A 20,118-nucleotide genomic window follows, 5' to 3' on the forward strand; every position below is an offset into this window, starting at 1 on the left:
ATCATATCTAAGTGGTGGTTATTAAAATCAAAGATATAAGATGCTATATCTTCCAACAAAGTTAAATCAGCATTTTTTGGTCTTAATGAAGCAGTAAGCATTTAACATGGATGTTCTTTTATTAATTCTGTAAATCTACAAGGAGTGCTTTAAAGTTAGATATGAGTGTGTCTCCCTTAATTTGCTTTCAATGCCATAGCCACTGACCCTCTAAATTGCAAGCCAATTATAAACATTTTAGTTCTAGTAGTAGTTGCATGCTGGGAGCATAAATTTAGAATGGTAATTTTAATATTCAGTTCATTAGGATGATGCTGGAAAAAATAAATTACATATTTATTGGTTAGTGTTTGTCATGCACCTGGAAAATGAAGGAGGTGGCGCATTTACAACAAAAGAAAAGTACACAACACACCTGACAATGCAGTCCTGTACATGTTTACATGTTTACTCAGAAGTAAGTCCCACTTAATTGAAATCTTTCATATGATATGTAACATGAAAAAACTGAATTTCTCAGACAAGGAGAGATCAATATTGTTAATAGAAGGCAAAGACTGCCACTTTCTCATGCTGCTGTTTTTAAGTTAAATATTTTAAAGCTATTGAGTGGTTTCCAACATTAGTCATACTCAGAGCAGACCCACTGAAATCAATGAACTTTAGTCCAGTAGGTGAGATGCAGTGCAGTATGAGCAGTCTTCCTTTCTTCTTTCCTCCTTACCCTGTTAATTGTTGTTGTAGTAGTAGTAGTAGTAGTAGTTGTTGTTGCATATGCAGGCTGCAACAACTAGCTCTCACCCACTGATTTAAATAAGTCTACTCTGAGTATGACTTAGTTGGATATCATCCATTTATTCAATTTCTCTTTCTCCCTTCATCACACAGTGACAAACATTCTTGTGTTGAACCAAAGGAAGCTCTGTAAATGCCATCTTGGTAGTCAAGATAACCCCACAATTAATTGGTAGTTGTTGTAACAACAAGCTCATGCATATGTTTACATTCACTTGAAGTGCTGGGCTCTGACTCCAGAAAGGGAAACTATCCATAAGACTTGGGTATTTGCCACCTATGCCCTCATCCGGTCAGGTGAAGTGATGGAAAGACCTAGCCAAAGTGACATAAGCTGCTTTGTGTATATAGAATGTATGGACACTTGTTTTGGGTACATACAAACTATCTTCTTACTGTGGTGTCCACCCTGGCAGGCTGATTTGCTTATACCTTCCTATAATAAAGGACTAGAACTGATCACTGGCATTTTGGGCATACTTCTGTGGTATCCCTGTACCCAACCACTCCTTTGGGCCAGTGGATCAGGACATTTCTCATTATATTAATCGTAAGCCATGATTAGAGGACTCCGAATGGCAGCATAAAGGTAAGGTAAAGGGACCCCTGACCATTAGGTCCAGTCGTGACCGACTCTGGGGTTGCGGCGCTCATCTCGCTTTATTGGCCGAGGGAGCCGGCATACAGCTTCCGGGTCATGTGGCCAGAATGACTAAGCCGCTTCTGGAAAACCAGAGCAGCACACGGAAACGCTGTTTACCTTCCGGCCAGAGCGGTACCTATTTATCTACTTGCACTTTGTGCTTTCGAACTGCTAGGTTGGCAGGGACCAAGCAAGGGAAGCTCACCCCGTTGCGGGGATTCAAAGCACTGACCTTCTGATCGGCAAGTCCTAGGCTCTGTGGTTTAACCCACAGCACCACCCGTGTCCAAAATGGCAGCATATGCATTGTTAAATAACCAAAAATAACAAGCAAATGTCCAGATTATATATACCCCTCTGGCAACGATTCATTAATGTGAGAAGCCTCAAAGGCAATCTTTCTCTTATGTTACTCTCTGTGGTGGCTGGAGCTCTTATAGATACCATCCGTTAAAACTCCCATTGAGTTAGGTAGTGACCTATTGCGTTTTATGAAGCAGAGGCAGTGGTAATGTGTAACAATATGCCTTTCAACAGATGGTGCCACTACAGCAATAATGAACAAATACATTTCTGCAAACTGGAATGTATGCTCAACAGATTTTTGTGGCGGCAGGTTCCTGCTTTCTGATAAGGCCTGGAGCACTTAAAAGGTCTACAGCGATCGCAATAAAAATGCCTCCTCATAAGTCTAGGCCTCAATTAAAGGTTGTAAATAAGAATCCTGATAATAGTTTGCCATTTGTGTTCATCAGTTACTTAAGTGATGTTGGCAACAGAGGCTAGGAGACTTCCTGCCACCCACCCACCCTCTCACAGCTCCATCTGTTACCTGAATCCATGGCCATCTGTCGTTTTCTGCTGCAGTCCAAGCATTTACAAGACCTTTCTTGTTAAGTCGTGCATAGTAAGGATACCATTTCTGGAGCCCAAAAAGTGCCCGATGGGTAGATGATGCAGTAATCTGCTGGTTTGAAATTATTCCGCCTTCAATTCCCAATGGCCCAGAGCATTCTGTAGGAAAAGAAGGGATGAAAAGAAGCAAAGATACAGAACATTTGAAACACAAGAATATGGATAATAGATTCCTGACTAGGGACAGGTGAATCTGTCAATTTCTGTTCCCCCATAATTTCTCATTTCTTCCAACATAAATTTAGTTCTCTACATTTTCACATCAGTTTGTTCACGGTCTTTTTGGAGTATACAACATCTATTTGATTAATATTCTATATCTTTGATCCTTTGCTTTAAAGATTTTTTTGATTTTATTTTTAAAAAATCATATTTCTCTGTAAGCTTATTTCACTGTATTTTGATCTATCTTTAAAGTTGAAAATAAAACCTGTGATTTCAAAGCCTGTCAGTAGTGTTGGAGGAAAATCAATTCATTTCATTGAGGGGGGGAAAGCATTTCATATATAATCAGGATCATACATCTCACCTATGAACAGATTTGTTAGCTGCTGCTAAACCTAGCAGAAACCTAGTTACAACAGGAGTTTTAGTCAATATACTTCCTTGATGAGAAAAATTGGCATAAGTTCAGGCAATTCTGAACAAACAAAATGTTTTGTCAAGGAGGAGAAAGTAGAATCCTATATTAGTACTAAACAATATATTTGTTTTATTCTATTTATTTAATAAAAAGACAACATCAAGATGTTAAACGGGTTGGTTAAGACATACCACATCATGATTCATGTATTCGCTTTTGCCACCCTATTTCCCTGAAGTGCTCAGATTTCCTTCTGACCAAGAAACAAAACATTGTTTCCTGGATTATCTGAACTGAGTAAACTATGGTTTGCAAACCAGGAGACCAACCACTTCTCAGTGTAGAAAATCCACAGCTAGAGATTTCAAATATAGTTTAAACTATTGTATACATTCATGGTTTGTCCTGTTCAGATATAGCAATGAACTATGGTGTGCCATTAAAAACAAGGCAGGGAATCAGAGCACATGGAGGAAAGAGGGAGGATGCTAATATAGGCCATATTCACGTACAGGAGGCTGATGTCAACTCCTGACATCCTTAAGCAGCTGCCAAGACTGCCAGACCCACAACTGATACCTGTCTTTAACTCTACACATTGAGCTTCAACAGGTGAGTGGATCTAGCCACCCTCTTATTTTCCCACAATGCTCTTGACACAGAGTCATTCTAGGCACACTGTGGGAAATTAAAAAGGTAGCTACACACAGCTCTCCACCACTCTTTAAAGCATTGCCACTGAAGTCAGATAGGTTCACTGAGATCCACTGGCAATGGAGGGAGGGGGAATACAAAAGCACACTTTGCCCCGATTCCCCTCTAACGTGGAAGCAGTCCTGTTAATATCATGGTTTGGGTGTTATGTGTGAATTTACCCAGTGGCTATTGAACCAGAGTTCTACAAATGCAGGGAGCTTCCATTGCCAGCTTCAACAAAGGTTTGTGTGCAAAGGTAGCACAGTTCCCATCAACAATTGGTTTTCCACTGTCAGAAAGTGGGAGGCATCACTTGTGTGCTTAGAGTAGCAGTAGGGGCAGGAATAATTTATATCAGGAATAATTTACATCACAATCTGTTGATGGCTTAAACAGATCTCTAATAGGTGCACAACAAAATGTAGTATCTTTAAAATAATGGTTGCCGCTGGAAGACATTGCTTTATTGTTATTCAAGGTGATGCTGCAGTCTTGGATGCATTCTTTTAACTTATCCAGCTAGCAGAGCTCCACAAGAAGCCATCAGCAGCTCAACACAAACAGATTTCAAATGGGAGACATGTGAAAAGCAAATATGCTTTAGACATCTGTGGTCCGCTTCTCCTTCCAGTGCCTAATTTTGTGGAATGAGATAACTCTGGCTGTGCTTAGTATGGCATGATAATAGTACCGAACACAAACCCTGACAGTGGGATTATAGATGACCTCTAATACTATGGTAGTTAATACTGATTCATGCATAAACTTCTCAATGTGCAATTTAGCTCACAGCTATTCCTGTTCTCTCACTGCTGTTTTGTGAGAGTACTTTGCTTTGGGAGGAGTGAAAAATAAAGGAAAATAAACTTTATGGAGTATCTTTATAGATAGGTTGGAATGAATATTGTGGTAGTTTGTTTATTTCATATTATTTCCATAACCAATAGAAACTATATGGGCCATTATTGGTCCTTTTCATCCATAGCACAAAGCCTATTTTCTGCAGAGGACCAGAATGTATTGCACAAAAGCACTTCAAGACACAGAATCTTCTTTCCTTCCAGCAGACGCAGAACACTTTTCAAGCTGCTTCATTACTGTGGTACTATAAAATTATATGATTATGACTACAGGAACAATTTTAGGGGGCTATCCATTTTACTGACAGCTATTTAAAACAGTTGGCAGCCACAGATTACTGGTCCAATTTTAATTCTGCACATATTCAGTGATAATTGAACATGACTCCCCTCCTACCCTGCTCAACTTTATGAACAGAAGCCAAGTTTCTTTCTCAAGGTGGTATTTACTAAATCTTTGGAGAGCCCTTGATCTATATAGCAAGTGGATACTTGTGTTCCCTAGAAGATGCGAATCCTCATTTGAACTTTGCCACAATATATTTAAAGGAAAAAATTGTCCTTCATCTTTTTCTTTTGAGAAAGGAAAAAGTGGGGATGGGATTAAGGCTTCGCTTTCATAGCAGTGAAGATATTTGTCTACTACAAATTGTTGAAAGGGTAGGAGGCTGAAGAAGGTGAGATTTGCAGCCTATTTACTCCTTGCCACAATTCCCGCTCCCCCCCCATCAGGTAGGAGCAATTAAGGGCTGGCTTTTGAGGCACATTCAAAATAAACATGGAGGTCATTTGATATCTGCTGACAAGTCTTCAAGGGCAAGGACAGCTCCAGGTTTGAAAGCCACATGCAACCACCAAAGTCTTAGTTAGAGACAGCCGTGGTGCAGGCCATGAATGCAAGCATTATGTGTTGCAGTAGCACTACGCTAAAGGAGCAATCCTATAGCAAGAATCAGCAGGATGAGGGGCTAGGATCCAGTGGATCTTTGGCTGAACTAAGAAGTTCCCAGGACAGCCAGGCTGTCCCAGCCTAACTCCCTCATCCTTGACTCAGTAGAACATATGCTGCAGGTAGAAGAGAATGACATAGGAGATCTTCTTTCCACTCACAGATTCCTATGCTGGATGTCAAGGCACTGTATGAATGGCTGGATAACCAATGCCTCTGAAAAGTTAGAGTTTCAAATGTCAATGCTTACAAGACAAAGAGAAACTTGTTCTTGTTATCATATTATTTATTGTTCAGAAAATGGTTCTAATTTTGTCCTGTCAATATAATTTTGCTGTCAAAGTAGATATACAACATACTGTTCCCTGTTTTTTCTCTTATGCTAGTGTTTCTGTATGTATCATTGGCGTACATCAATCAATAAGGATAATAAAACCTTCACCTATTTCATAAAATGCATTTTGGTCCATTAATGCTGAGTTGGATTGCTTTGTCTTGTCACATCTTTCCAGTTAAATTATCAACTGAGAGGTCATCTGCTTTACTGTGGCCAACCCACACAAAAGCACCATCAAATATAATGCACTTAACATTGCTGGAAGGTACTCCCTTCAGATAATAGCTTGCTTTAGCTATGCTGCTAAAAGGGATTATCCTTTTCTTTCAAGTGTGAAATTCTGGCCTTCCACATGTATTTTAAATTGTATTCTTTCTTTTCTAAAATTTAAATGCAACAAAAGGCTTCTCCTAAAAGATGACAACAGCATTACAAGACACATTTACTAAGATAGCTTAAAACATACCAGCTGGCCTAATTCTTCAGTAAAGGCTGAGAATGTATCACATGTCCTTTGTAAACCATCAAGAATGCAATGCTAATGCAAAATGTTAAAAATGAGCTATTGCCACCATACAAAGCACAACTGCATGCAAATTGCTCTAATTTAAATACGTTTCAAAAGCCACAAAGCCTGTTATTTTATTTTATTTAAATATCTATATTAGCTTTTGAAACTTCTAATAATTGTGCCAGATGTCAGTCACATAATGTACCCCATGAACGTGGGCTACAGGAGCCTGCATAAATTTATTTGTAGAATCAGAGCCACATCTTAAATTGAAATGCAAATATGATTGACACAGATACAAAGAGAGGTTTCAGGTATGTGAGAGAAGATCCAGAATTAATGTTTGCAATAAATGATGCTCAACTAAATTGCCCTCCCTAATAGAGGGGAAATATCCAAGTTAAAGATTGCCAAACATTATGTGCTAAAACTAGTCAAGAGGAGTTCTGTTGGGTCCAATTGCGCCCTGTTTTCCCATTTAAACTAATGTGATGCAAACCTTATTGTATTTTGTACAATTTATATATTGCTTGATTGCAAAAAACCAACAACACCCAAACACCTCAAAGTGGTTTATAAAAAGAAAAAAACAGCAAAGTCATCACCAAAATAGCCAATCAAATAATAATAATTAAAATCTGCAATAAGCTAAAAACAGATTAAAACACATCTACACATTCTCCAAATCTGGATTTATTTATTTCATACACACACACACACACACACACACACACGGAGTTGCAGGGAATGGGAGATCACCACATGCTTCCCAAATGCTCTATGGAACTTATTCATGAATGGATGGGTGCTGTTTCCCATAGCACTAGACAGATGCTTCTGGGAACCCGCTGCTAAGAATTCAATAGTTCTTGCTCTACTGATAGGCTTTGTGGGGGCATCGGGTTCAAAACTCAACCCCTATTCTGATTATTTCTTCTAGAAGTGCTCTTATACGTAAGTGTTTCTGAGAGGTCAGGAATGAGTTTGTAAAAAAAAAAAAAATGAAGTGAAGTGAGACCATGGCAACCATTTCTAAACAATAATGGTTCCGATGCAAGGCTGGCCAAAGGCGTTTTGCTGCCTGGGGTGGAGATGACACCCCTCATTCCATGTACCAAATCTGACTGGACTAGCAGCTGAATCTCATTTCAACACTGGTGCTAGACCAGCAGCTTCCACCACACATGCTAGTTTAGGGGATGCAGAGCAGGCCAAACAAGGCACACAACCCTAAGTTTAGATGACACACAAGCCAAACCTTGGTTTAGTGTGACATGACAGCAAAAAGGACCAGGGAGAAGCAAAGCTGCTATCAGCTCCATTCTAGGAACGCACATGAATACATGTTTTGCCAAGCCAAGGTCTGGTTTAGTGTAACATGGAAACTAAGCTAAAGTAATGCATTTATTCAGAACTGAAGAGTGTCTATGTTTTGTTGACAAAATAGATGCTTGCAGATTTTCTTTCTGCTAACCTGGAACCTGATAACTAAATAATAACAGCAAACAGTTTTGATATTCTCATACATTAATGGATGATGCCCAATTCTCTGCCTATAGGCTATATGGGTAAGGTAATTTCTTGTTAAAGATGCACAAATTTATGAAATTCTTAGGCTGTATTGGGGAGCAAATAAGGGAAAAAACACTGCAGGCAGGCAGTAAAACAAAATAATAATAATAAGGTAGACTGATAATTAATATGTCCACATATGGTTTATAAAAATAAAAGGCTTGCTCTTCGAATGGAGCACACAATGAAATTGGCACAACTTCAGGAATTTCTGATGAGATATTTCTAATATTCAGTCTGACTAAAGACAGCAGAAGGTAACATCATCTGTGTTGGTACAGTGAATAACTTCACTGTAGGCAGGCTTGTGCTGGCAGACTGCTTTGGGAATTGCATCATTAATTTAAATCCTGCCTAACAAGATCTGCTAAATATCCCTAAATAAGTTTATCACTCATAGAACAATATAAAAGCCTCCTAATCCAAAGTGGCTATTCTTATTGAAATATTAAAATCAATAGACTGACTTAGGCAGGCTTTATCTTACGGTCCTATTATCTACATGTACAATAGAATAAGGCGGTAGAATGAATGGGCTGTCCAATTTCAGCTTGCAGGCATGTGGTCACAGTTCTGAACACCCTGTTACATACACTCCAACATTTCTCCAATGAAAATAGGGACATCCCATAATGATAATTTTACTATTTATACCCCACACACCTTACTAGCTTGCCCTACCATACCCTCCAAAATTTCTCCAATGAAAGTAGGAGTGTTACATACACTCCAACATTTCTCCAATGAAAATAGGGACATCCCATAATGATAATTTTACTATTTATACCCCACACACCTTACTAGCTTGCCCTACCATACCCTCCAAAATTTCTCCAATGAAAGTAGGGACATCCTAAGGAAAAGTGGGACATTCTGGGATCAAATTAGAAACCCACACACCACAGACCCTCCAAGTGTCCCTATTATTATTATTTTCCAGGGATGTCCCTGATTTAGAGAAACCATCCCAATTTCTGATTTGATCCTGGAATATCCCGTTTTTCCTTAGGATATCCCTGTTTTCATTGGATAAATGTTGGAGGGTTTGGAGTTATTCGACTCCTGAGCTGTCTGAAGGAAATCCTGTATAGGGAAGGTTTTTTAAAAAAATGTTTACTGTTTTATTATGTTGGAGCTGCCCAGAGTAGCTGCTCAGAGGGTATAAATAGTAAAATTATTATGGAATGGGGCGTCCCTATTTTCATCAGAGGAATGTTGGAGGGAATGACACTTTCGCTTCAGGGTGATAGCTGGATGCCATGATTTGGCACCCAGCTGGATGTCATGACCTAGGGCCAGATGTCAAGACTCATAGTGTCAACACAGCACAGCACACAACTTGGCTCACATTCTCTGTCATATTTCTGAGACCTGGGTGCCATAACTCAGAGGTATCATAACTCAGAGCCATACCTCAGAGCTGTAACTCTGAGATGACATAACACTGAAGTTTGCACATCATGTACACAGCTAACCTCAGCCTGCTGAGTCTGCATAAACACGTTCCCACAGTTACAACCACAACTGCAAGGCCAGTTATGACTAGCCTGGCCTGGCCTAAGCTTGAGATAAGGGAGCGTCAGGAAGTAAAGGTAAAGGACCCCTGGAACGTTAAGTCCAGTCAAAGGCGACTATGGGGTGTGGTGCTCATCTCACTTTCAGGCCAAGGGAGCCGGCATTCATCCACAGACAGCTTCCCGGGTCATGTGGCCAGCATGACTTAACCACTCCTGGTGCAACAGAACACCATGACAGAAACCAGAGTGCACGGAAATGCCGTTTACCTTCCTGTCACAGCAGTACTTATTTATCTACTTGCACTGGTATGCTTTTGAACACCTAGGTTGGCAGAAGCTGGGGCAGAGTAACAGAAGCTCACCCCATCATGTGGATTTGAACCACGACCTTCTGATCAGCAACCCCAAGAGGCTCAGTGGTTTAGACCACAGCACCATCCACATCCCTCTTCAGGAAGTAACTGTCCTGTAGCCAATTAGAAGACTACCTGACTTAGGAATGCTTTGTCCACATGCGTTCCTAGCCAATAGTGAAACAGGAAATCATGCGTCTGTGTTTGCTACAATTGTATAATTGCATTGTGCATTCTTTGTTCTAGACTTAGTCTTTTGGGAAGTGTCCAACTGTGTTCTGTGGCTCAGAATAAAATATTTTTTACCTTTCAACCCACTGTCTCTTTATTGGCTTGGGAGGGACAGCGTTTTCAATTTGGTATCATGAGGCACCCCAGTAAAAGGTTCCAGAGGGAGGTGCTTCTGTCCAGATGCTCAGTTGGGGGCCAATGGGCCACACCACTCCCCAAAATGGCATTGTGTGGACAAGCAGAGTCCCCCAGATCCCGAGCGCCCCCCCGTCATGTGGAATAACGACTCAAGACAACATGCTATGGGGATTAAATTGGCCACAACTTTATTAAATTTCAAATGTGGGTAGACCTTGGCTCAGGCATTGGGCGTTATCCCTCACCAGTCCCCAGCCGGGGACCTAGGGAGCATCAGGGTTATCCAGTGTGTGTGGGGGGGATGGGCCGGCTCTGGAGAACATATGTTCAAGCAGAGATAGCCGCCCCCGTTGCACCACCGCTGCTGCAGGGGAGAGCAATGACAACCTTTTGGCGTACGGTCAAAGCCTCCCTTCAGAAACCCCTTTAATGGGGAACCCTGGTATTGCCGCTGCAAAGAGGAAGATGGACTAAAGGATTCCGCCCAAGGCCTGATACCGCCAAAGTTGTGACGTTTTGCTAGAGGAAAGGCGAAACCTGCCAATGCAGGGAAATTCCTTTCCAGCCCTTTAACAGCGACCTTGACATAGCAGTGCCCGCACACCTGTGAAGAAAAGTTAACCTGCAAACCTGTGAAGAAAGGTTAACCTGCAAAACAAGACATTAACTCAGGGTGGGTAGGGTGGGAGAAGCTCTGGAGCCAAGTGAGGATTCCCAGGTAAGATCCTCCCTCTATTGTGTGGGCAGGTAGTCCCTCCCCTACCTGGCCTGGTCTCCTTGGCAACGCTCCCCCCAGGTGGGATTGGACAGCTGACTGAGGTAGGCGGAGACCTCCAAGTATCCCACCTGAGGGAAGGCGAAGCCAAGCCTATGCTGATGCTCCAGATCCAGGGGCTGCGCGCGTCCACGCAAAGGGCGCCCCCCGTTTTATGTGTGGAGCGGTCATTCCTGAAGGGGTCGCCTCTATTTGATGTACGGCATAGAGTACAGCAGAATCAACACAGAATCAACCCTGCAAAATAATTAAGCAGCCATTGGATTGGTTGATTCAGGATACATACCCAATGCCAATGCCAAAATCTACTTACATCTGTAATCCATAAGGTTGTGGCCTATTTGAACCCCAGATGTTTGTCCTGTGTGTTTATTGTATTTTTCCATGGTACAGGCCCTGCCAGCCCCGGGTTTCCCGGCCACAATAAAGCTTGCTCACTTAAATGGCCGCATTGCAGCACTTATACTCTATTCAAGTGATTCCCCTATAGCCTTGCACCCGCCTAAACATGCTCCAGAGGTTCCCCAACCTCCCAGGAAAGATTTAGGGAGCAAAGCTGCAGAGGGCCATAGCTCAGTGGTAGATCATCTACCTTGCATGCCAAAGGTCCCAGGTTCAACCCCTGGCTTCTCTAGGTAGGGCTAGGAAAGACCATGCCTGAAAGCCTGGAAAGCTGATGCTGGCTAGTGTGGACAATACTGAGCTAGAAGGAATAGTGATCTGACTTAGGGCCCATTCTGTTGACAAGCACCTTCTCAGCAAATGGACAACATTAGATACATTGTTGGTATAGCTGCTTACACACACACACACACACACACAGAGAGAGAGAGAGAGAGAGAGAGAGAGAGAGGTTTCAGTGAAGCTTTAATTTGAATGCCAGTCATAAAAAACAAAAAAGTAACAAATAAATAAATCAATAAAAATAGGCCAAACTCTTGAGAGGTAACATAGCTGACAGTTAAAGGTAAAGGTAAAGGTACCCCTGCCCGAACGGGCCAGTCTTGACAGACTGTGGGGTTTGTGCGCCCATCTCACATCTATTGGCCGGGGGCCAGCGCTGTCCGGGGACACTTCCGGGTCACGTGGCCAGCGTGACAACGCTGCTCTGGCGAGCCAGAGCTGCACACGGAACGCCGTTTACCTTCCCGCTGGTAAGCGGTACCTATTTATCTACTTGCCCCCAGGGGTGCTTTCGAACTGCTAGGTGGGCAGGCGCTGGGACCGAGCAGCGGGAGCGCACCCCGCCGCGGGGATTCGAACCGCCGACCTTTCGATCGGCAAGCCCTAGGCGTTGAGGCTTTAGCCCACAGCGCCACCCGCGCCCCATAGCTGACAGTTATCAGTTGAAATTAATGAACAGTAGGAAGTCAGCTACAATCAAGCTGTGAAAAGTCTCTCCAGGGAAGTTCAAAAATATCCTGGATTGAAGATGTTCAAAGTTAACTTCAAAGCAAAATAAAGAAAAATAAAGAAAAACAAACAAAAATCCTCAACAAAAATCCATCATGACCAAAACCTAAATTGAATGTTTGTATTTTTGATATATATCTTTTACAATTCTCAGTGGCAGTATTTTAAGGATTCTTAGACTACAGTCAGAAAATCTTGGTTTAACTGAGGTAGATGTAATCAGTACTCATCGATTTGCATAATTGGCATGACAGATTTCAATTATATAATTATTGTAAATATATGCAATGATACAATTAGGAGTTGTAATTACAATGCATAACTACATAATTAGGTGTTATGACATGGTAAACCCTTGTGAAGAAAGTGGGAGACCTCACTATATTTTGTAGGAAGAATGTTGTGCTATGATTAGGACATCACATTTTAATAGGAACCCTGCAACACCAATTTATGTTTATAGCTCACAAATGAATGTTAAAAATTAGGGAAATGGTGCCAAAGTGCTTGGGAGATATGTGGTTGGCTCCCTAAACGGGGGTCTTTCAGTATTGTACAGTTTAGTACCGATATTAAACAACCTGTCCAGCATAGAATTTGCACACCATAACATATCTTAGGAGTGAAGGGTAGTTAAATGTAGCCTGAATAGGGAAGTGATTCCCATGAAAGATTTTGCACTGCATTATAAAGCTTGGCTTGAATCCAGAACTTTGCTCCTGCCAACAGAAACAAAGGAGGCAAATTTGCCAACTCCCCTCCCCCTTTTTGGGCTCCAGAGGAGTTTCCGAATTTTGGAAGGGTTGAGAGACCCCCAAGAACTGTGGGGCAACTGCAAAGGAAAGGGTGAATTGCTTAAAATTATCTCCTCCTTTCCACAACTGGTTCAAAAGTCTTTCATGGATAGAAGAAGCCCTTCCATTTGTAAAAGTAAATGGGTAAATAGGTAAAATCTATCTTCACTATACAGGGTATCGAGTTAAGTATTAGCAGTAAAGAAGAATAGTAACAATGCACATACACCTTTCCTGATGTTTAGAAATGGGGAGGAACTTTCCCATATGATCTTTGGGCATTAAATTGAGATCTCATTGAATTGAGAGCATGACTAAGGCTGTGTACCCATTACCAGTTTAAAATAGCTAGGTTGTTCTTTAACTCAATAGAAGGAAAATGCATCAAAACACAGTATTTCAGAAGAAATGACAGAATAGGTATTGATTGCATATAGTGCTTCCCCAACCAGTGGTTGGAGTTTGCTGGATGAAGATGAAATGGCAGCGTATATGCAAAATAAAAAAATTCCTTCCAGTAGCACCTTAAAGACCAACTAAGTTAGTTCTTGGTATGAGCTTTCGTGTGCATGCACACTTCTTCAGATACACTGAAAGAAGTGTGCATGCACACGAAAGCTCATACCAAGAACTAACTTTAAGGTGCTACTGGAAAGAATTTTTTTATTTTGACTATGGCAGACCAACACGGCTACCTATCTGTAACTAGCGTATATGCAGCCTGCATTGTGATGCAAACTATAGCTTCACAATTGCCCATATAAGTGGTGGATAGAAGGTATCATGAATTAGACATGAATCTGAGACCTACAAAACTGAGCCAACCATTTGTGGAGTCGCCTCTTTCCAATTATACTGAATGAAGAGCAAAGCCTAAGCATTTTCTTTCATCTGTAATGCTTACACCTTCATTGTGGGTCTCATTTAGAGATGCTTCTCAAATACTATATCTCCCTCTATGTATTTTGGAGTTCCAGTCTTCTTTCTGAAGTGAAACCAAGGGAAACTTGCAATTTAATTCTGCAATTCCATTTTCAATCCCCAAATTTTCTGTGCTGCAAATGCAGGAACAGCCTTCCTCATCTTCTTCACCCTGACACCCCTGCAGCTTCCCCCAAAGGCTCAGTGAGCTGGGTGGAGAGGGAAGGGCTAATCCCTGAAAATTAGGTGGAGGCAACATCCATGAATGGCATTCCCACAGGTGGAGCTTGTCTCTACCTGACCTCCTTCCTCAGTCCCACATGCCATAGCCACTTCATTCATCAGGGTCCCTGGAACCATAGAGGAATACCTTTCATCAGCCCGATTAAACATGTATATTTCTGAATCAAACCCATTGCAAATGAATGAATGAATGAATGAATGAATGAATGAATAAACCACCACCCAATACTGTTAAAACCACAAACAAACCCATGCACCTTGATGTAATCGTACACATTTTATTCAAGGCTTTTCTGTTTTGTTTTGTTTTGTTGCTTTTGCATTCTATCAGAACACTCATTTATTATGTGATTTTTATCTTTTCATTGGTCACTCCACACCTATGGAATTTTGTCCCCCAGGAAAATGTACAGAAGAGTAATTTAAAGAACTTTAATTAACTGCTTGGTTTTAAGGAAGTGTAACATAGTTTTAATTTCATGCTTATATTATTGTGTTATTATTATCATTCATAATTATTCCATTGTACTCCACATTGAGAGAACTTATGTGCCCTGAAAGACATTTTGGGCATCATTTAATAAACCAATATTTTGCCTTCTTTTCATCAGCAATGAACTCAAAACGGGATAATGCAACAAAGCCACAAATACACTGAAAGCAAACCTCACAGAAAGCTCTGTTTCTGGAATTGATTATAAAAAGTCTCTTCTTAAAATGGAACTCAGAAAGAGTGGAAATGGAAGGCAGAGTAAACAGGAAGCAATAAAGAATGGCATGGAGAAAATCCCTTGATGCTAGCCTGGCTTAGTTGCATAATAGCAAGAGATTTGGGATGAGAGCAGCTTTGAACAAAGCATTACAGAAGATAGGCATCAAGCAAAGCTCTGACTGGAAGACACGCCACAGCCATTTTTAAACCATCTTCATTTAAATACTTTACAACAGAAAGAGTGGAGTTTAAATTCATACATAGTAATTTGTACTTACTGTGTTGGCAGTTCCTTCCCATAAATTCGCCAGGACACTCACATGAATAATTAGCTACCAGATCTGTACAAATGCCACCATTCTTGCAGGGTTCAGCTTCACATTCGTTCACATCTGTGGGGAATGCCCAGTGACAATATTAGACAGATATTCAAAATAAGATTTGCATTTTACACAATAAGAAAGTCAGACACTTTGTGAGATTGTGTATGGTAAGTATGGCTAGCAAACATATTTTCACTGAAGAATGCAATAAGGCATAAACTATTTTAACACTGTTGAAACTCTTATACCTTTCCCTCCCTTTCAAATACACAATTAAGGACCAACCAATAATATATATATATATATCTCCCTCCCTCCCCCCCTCTCTCTATATATGATACAATGTATTCAAATTAAGACACTTTAACACCTCAGTTAGTTTCAGTGGAAGACAGCTATATGATCAACCCACTTTCATTGAAACTGATGTGAGATAAAAGAGCATTATGAGATTTTGACATAAGCCATAACTGGAACAGGAGAATGCATAATTGATGGCTGCAGAAACTTAGACACTATACTTTGTCCCACAGTATCAAGATATGGCAATAGATGTAGCAGTTTCAACCCTGTTGAGTGTTTTGATCCTTTGGCTGCATTTTTATTGTATTTCCAAAATGAAGACCATAATGTTTTAAATAAGAAATGTTCACTCACTCCCATTAAGGGAACCAGTCCTTTACTATCTCCTGCCCTTCACTTAAAATTGATAGAAATTGATCCATTGGACTGCACACAGCTCTGAAAAGTACTGTAAAGCTATTTCTTCAGTGTCTACTCTAGAAGAGTTGCAATTCAGTCAATATCACCTTCACAGTAGGCCCTTACTCTGTGGAAAATGAGATCTACTTCAGGGCAGAATTTGCCAGCTATATGGAAAATCCTAAAAGGGGTCAACGTAGCTCTTCCTCCCTATAAAGGTCACATAGTATGAAGTCCTTCAAAGGTGACAGCTTTCAACATGGAGTAACATGAGGACCCATTCCTATGAATGAAACATTGTCTGAAGCAACCTCGCCCCACCGTCTACTAGAATTGGATCTTGCCTGAAGAGAGAGAATATTGGTTGAAAGTTAAAACTTTCTCAATGATATGGAGAGAGTTAATAATTGCCCCCCCCCCATTTTAATTACCTTTAATATATATTGGGATAGACATCTTAGTAATGCCATTAACTTATTTCCCATGTAATTTCACACTTTAAAAGTATGCTTCCAGGGAAAGAAATCCCATCATTTTTATTGAACCTGAATACCAAAAGTGACTGTATATATAACCAGTACTTTGACAGATTGTATTATTACTACTAGTGTTGTTGAAAAAACAATTGGAAAGGTCATATGAAAGAAAGTTAAAAGTCATTAGAGGAATAGTTCAAAATTACAAGAACATTTCAGTCTACAGACAGAATAAGCACTTTTCCAAGAGAACAAGGTTTTCTTGTGCAAGTAAAATTTGCAACCAGGTGCTGGTCACATTATTTGAAAAATAGTCTATGTTACAGGTAACAGGAAGGAACAGAAAGCAGGCAAATACTACCTGTCAAAGTTGTACAGTACAATCCAAATGATCTCTGTGCAAAAGTAAGTCCTGTTTGGTTCAGTGGGGCTTGTTCCAGCTAAGTGGTTACAGGATTTCAGCCTTAAGCTGTACCCTAAGGGTTTCTGCACACTGACCTTTCACCTGCTCTTTCCAGGCACGGTCTATACGTTAAAGCTCCATTTTCCCTAAGAAAACCTGTACCTGGAAAGAGCAGGGCAAAAGTGTGGCTAAGCCCTTACCTGAAAGAGTCCCATTGCACATGGTGGGACTTGCTTCCCAGTATACATGCATAGGAATGTGCTGCAGTTTTCTGTAATAGCATATACTAGTTTTTCTGCAGGAGCATATATTGGGTTAAAAAACAAAAACAAAATTAAACTCTGAAAACTTCATGAAAGTTGTTGGTTATATTTCTTGTGCACAAACTGGCCTGTCAGTACAAGAAAGGTTCACACAGAATACATTTGGAGATGCCTTAATGCCGAAGGTAAACTCAATTCCGGCAAGATTATAAAGCCATCATCCTTTAGCAAATATCATTTTAAATCCCCTTGTGTATAATAGATGCTTAGCTACATTTCAAACCAGCAAAATTCTCTGACAAACCTTTTATTAAAAGAAAGGAAAAAGCTTAAATTTGTCTCTCCCCCCCAAACCTTTTAATTCCAATAAAGCCTTCGTTCTGCACAAGGACAGACATAAGAATGTCTCATTGTGAAAGCCCTCATGTTTATAGGACTGCCCTCAAATGATAATGTGAATGGATTCAATAAGCCTGATTCCTAAATGCTAAAGTCTTGTGGGAAATGAGATCACAACAGCAGAAGCAATATACTTATGAACACCAAATTCATTCAACTGACCCATCCCCACAGAAGTGCAGAGATAAACAGCAGGGGTGTTCACTTGTTTTCATGTTCTGCTTGTAAGCTTCCCAGGAGCATCTGACTACCTTCTGTTAAAAATGGAACGTTGGACGAAGTGGACCTTTTATTCTGATTACTTCTGAATATGGCAATTTATCATCATAAGGTAATCAAAAGGAAAGTGAAACAAGCTCAACACTGAGAAAGAAAGGTTGGGGATAGTGGGGTGGAAACAGTCAAACCATACAATCTAAGCCATCTGCTCAGTCCAAAGGGCTGCATTAAAAATACATCATGGGGTAATTTGCATATTTTTATTTAGCAGCAAAGACGAGCATGACTGATTGGCATAATCTGATGGACATGCATTTCTTCTATCATGCTGTTTCTGGTTAGAAGTTTCAGTATCTTTTTAATTGCTTGATGATTAAGCCAAGAACTCAGAGCAACTATTCTTTATAATAGCTACATGGATAATGGTTAAAATGAATTCCACATGGCAATGTCTATGCATGGTAGGTGTAGCCTGGATTGTAACCAGGATTGTTTGCATCACATGGACGGTTTTATGTCATGGTGTGGTTGAAAATACCATGCATTAGTTTCAACTGGCCTGCATAGGAACACAAGAAGCTGTCTTCTACCAGGTCAATTTGCCCATTTAGTCCAGTTTTGTCTGCTCTAACTGGCAACAGCTTTCCAGGATCTCAGCTCAAGCAAAGTGCTTTCACCCTGGTGGAGGTACCAGATATTGAGAATGTGACCCCTTGCATGCAAAGCCTATGTTCTACCACTTAGCTATGATCAATCCCAACAGGACTCATGTGATATGTACACTGGCGCCAAGCTTGCACTTCCCTTTCAACAATAACTGGGTGGCTCACATGCAAGAGTCCAGCTGAAATGCAAGATGGAGCAGCTTTTCAACTATCACTTGAATTTCAATAACAGAAATTGCAGAAAGTTGAAATACTTTCCCCATATTTAAATATAATAGCTTTGCCAAATTATTTGCAGCTGAATCAGATTTCTTTTTTCTTCAGATAAACTAGGCTCCGTCTCTCTTTTATTTTGTCTTAAATTAGTCTCTGTTTTCCTCTACTGATACAGTGTTGCGCACTGTGTCATGACACAGACATTAAGGTTACCAGCAACCTCCAAATTTAGAAGTCAAGACATTTCATGAGAATCAAATGGCCAATAGGTCATTTTCAAAAAGCTGTCTGAACCTGAAGGGTCTCCTGGAGAGACAAAAAAGAGCAATAAACATTTCCTTCTCTCTGAAGTTCTGGGGAGGAAAGGGAGAGATTGTGCTGATTCAATATAAAATGGCTTTTTCACTCTTTATTTCAAAGGAAGAAAACAAGCCACTTTTTGAAAGAGAACTGGAGAAAAACTTACACTTTCTAAGAAATTGAAGGAAACGGATAACGGAGAAAAATAAAATACGCTCAGGGCTCAGATAATAGCTTTTGCTTGTTTGAATAAATAATCTGGAGAAAAACTGAAAATATTTACATAAGTTACACACTTTATGATAAGTGTGCTGTACTGAGTGATAAAAATGAGAATTAGCATATAAACCAGCATTTGGTCTATTGTGTGAGCCTTTCTCCAAGCAAACCCCTATTGGTGGAAATAACAATTTCTTCCTTTAACTGAGGATTGCTATATAATGCTGATTTTGGAGAATTATTTACTTAAGCTTGAAGCGTTTAAAGGCGCTACCTTCAGAATGTGAAGTACACAAAACCCAGAAGTTCCTGAATTCATGCAATGCTACATTGTTAGAATTGGAACTGGACCTCATACAGCTGGATTCTAATTTCTGCACAGCTACTCTGGGTGGCCCTGGGCAAGTAAATTACTATTTCTCAGATTTGCTTTCCTTTTTACAATGGTATCATGACGAGTGAGGAGGGAAATAAATTAACTTTATGCACATTTCCCTGAGTGCCTTGGAAGATGATTGGGATACAAATGCAACAGTGAATTACCTCAGCAGATATATGGATGATTCAAACAAAAAATAAATATACAATTCTTGTCAAAATTGTTTGTCTGATATTCATTCTCTAAAAAGATTTGTTGATGCTGTTATGTTTGATTTCATGAAAACATCCTAATTTTAGTCCATATTTATTGGCTTTGTTCAGATGCGTGGTGATCCCCTCACCTGCTGATCACAGGGCCCAAGGTGGTTGATATTGGGAGAGTTATTCCTTTAGGTATTTGGTTCCCTAGCCATTTAGGGCTTTGTATGCTGGTATTAACACCTTGAACTGGGTTTGACAGCTCACTGGCAACCAGTGCAGAACTTTCAGTGACGCATGGTCCTATCAGGCTGCCCCACTCAGCAACCTAGTAGTCACATTCTGCTTTAGGTGTAGCCTTTAGACCAGGGGTCAGCAAAGTTTTGGTGGCTTGGG

At 40.4% G+C, this 20,118-nt stretch overlaps 1 protein-coding gene across 1 annotated transcript in view; it reads right to left on the reverse strand.

Annotated features, from left to right (window-relative positions):
- The window catches only part of EDIL3 (EGF like repeats and discoidin domains 3), a 241,786-nt gene that overhangs the window by 75,424 nt on the left and 146,244 nt on the right, over positions 1 to 20,118 (reverse strand). The window contains exons 5-6 of the mRNA XM_082191968.1: positions 15,237 to 15,350; positions 2,271 to 2,452 (exon numbers count right to left, since the gene is read on the reverse strand). Coding sequence (XP_082048094.1) covers positions 2,271 to 2,452; positions 15,237 to 15,350 — 296 coding nt within the window. The remainder of the gene's footprint in view (positions 1 to 2,270; positions 2,453 to 15,236; positions 15,351 to 20,118) is intronic.

The sequence above is a fragment of the Podarcis vaucheri genome (genome assembly GCF_965113315.1).
Source record: "Podarcis vaucheri genome assembly, chromosome: 11".
NCBI lineage: Eukaryota > Metazoa > Chordata > Lepidosauria > Squamata > Lacertidae > Podarcis > Podarcis vaucheri.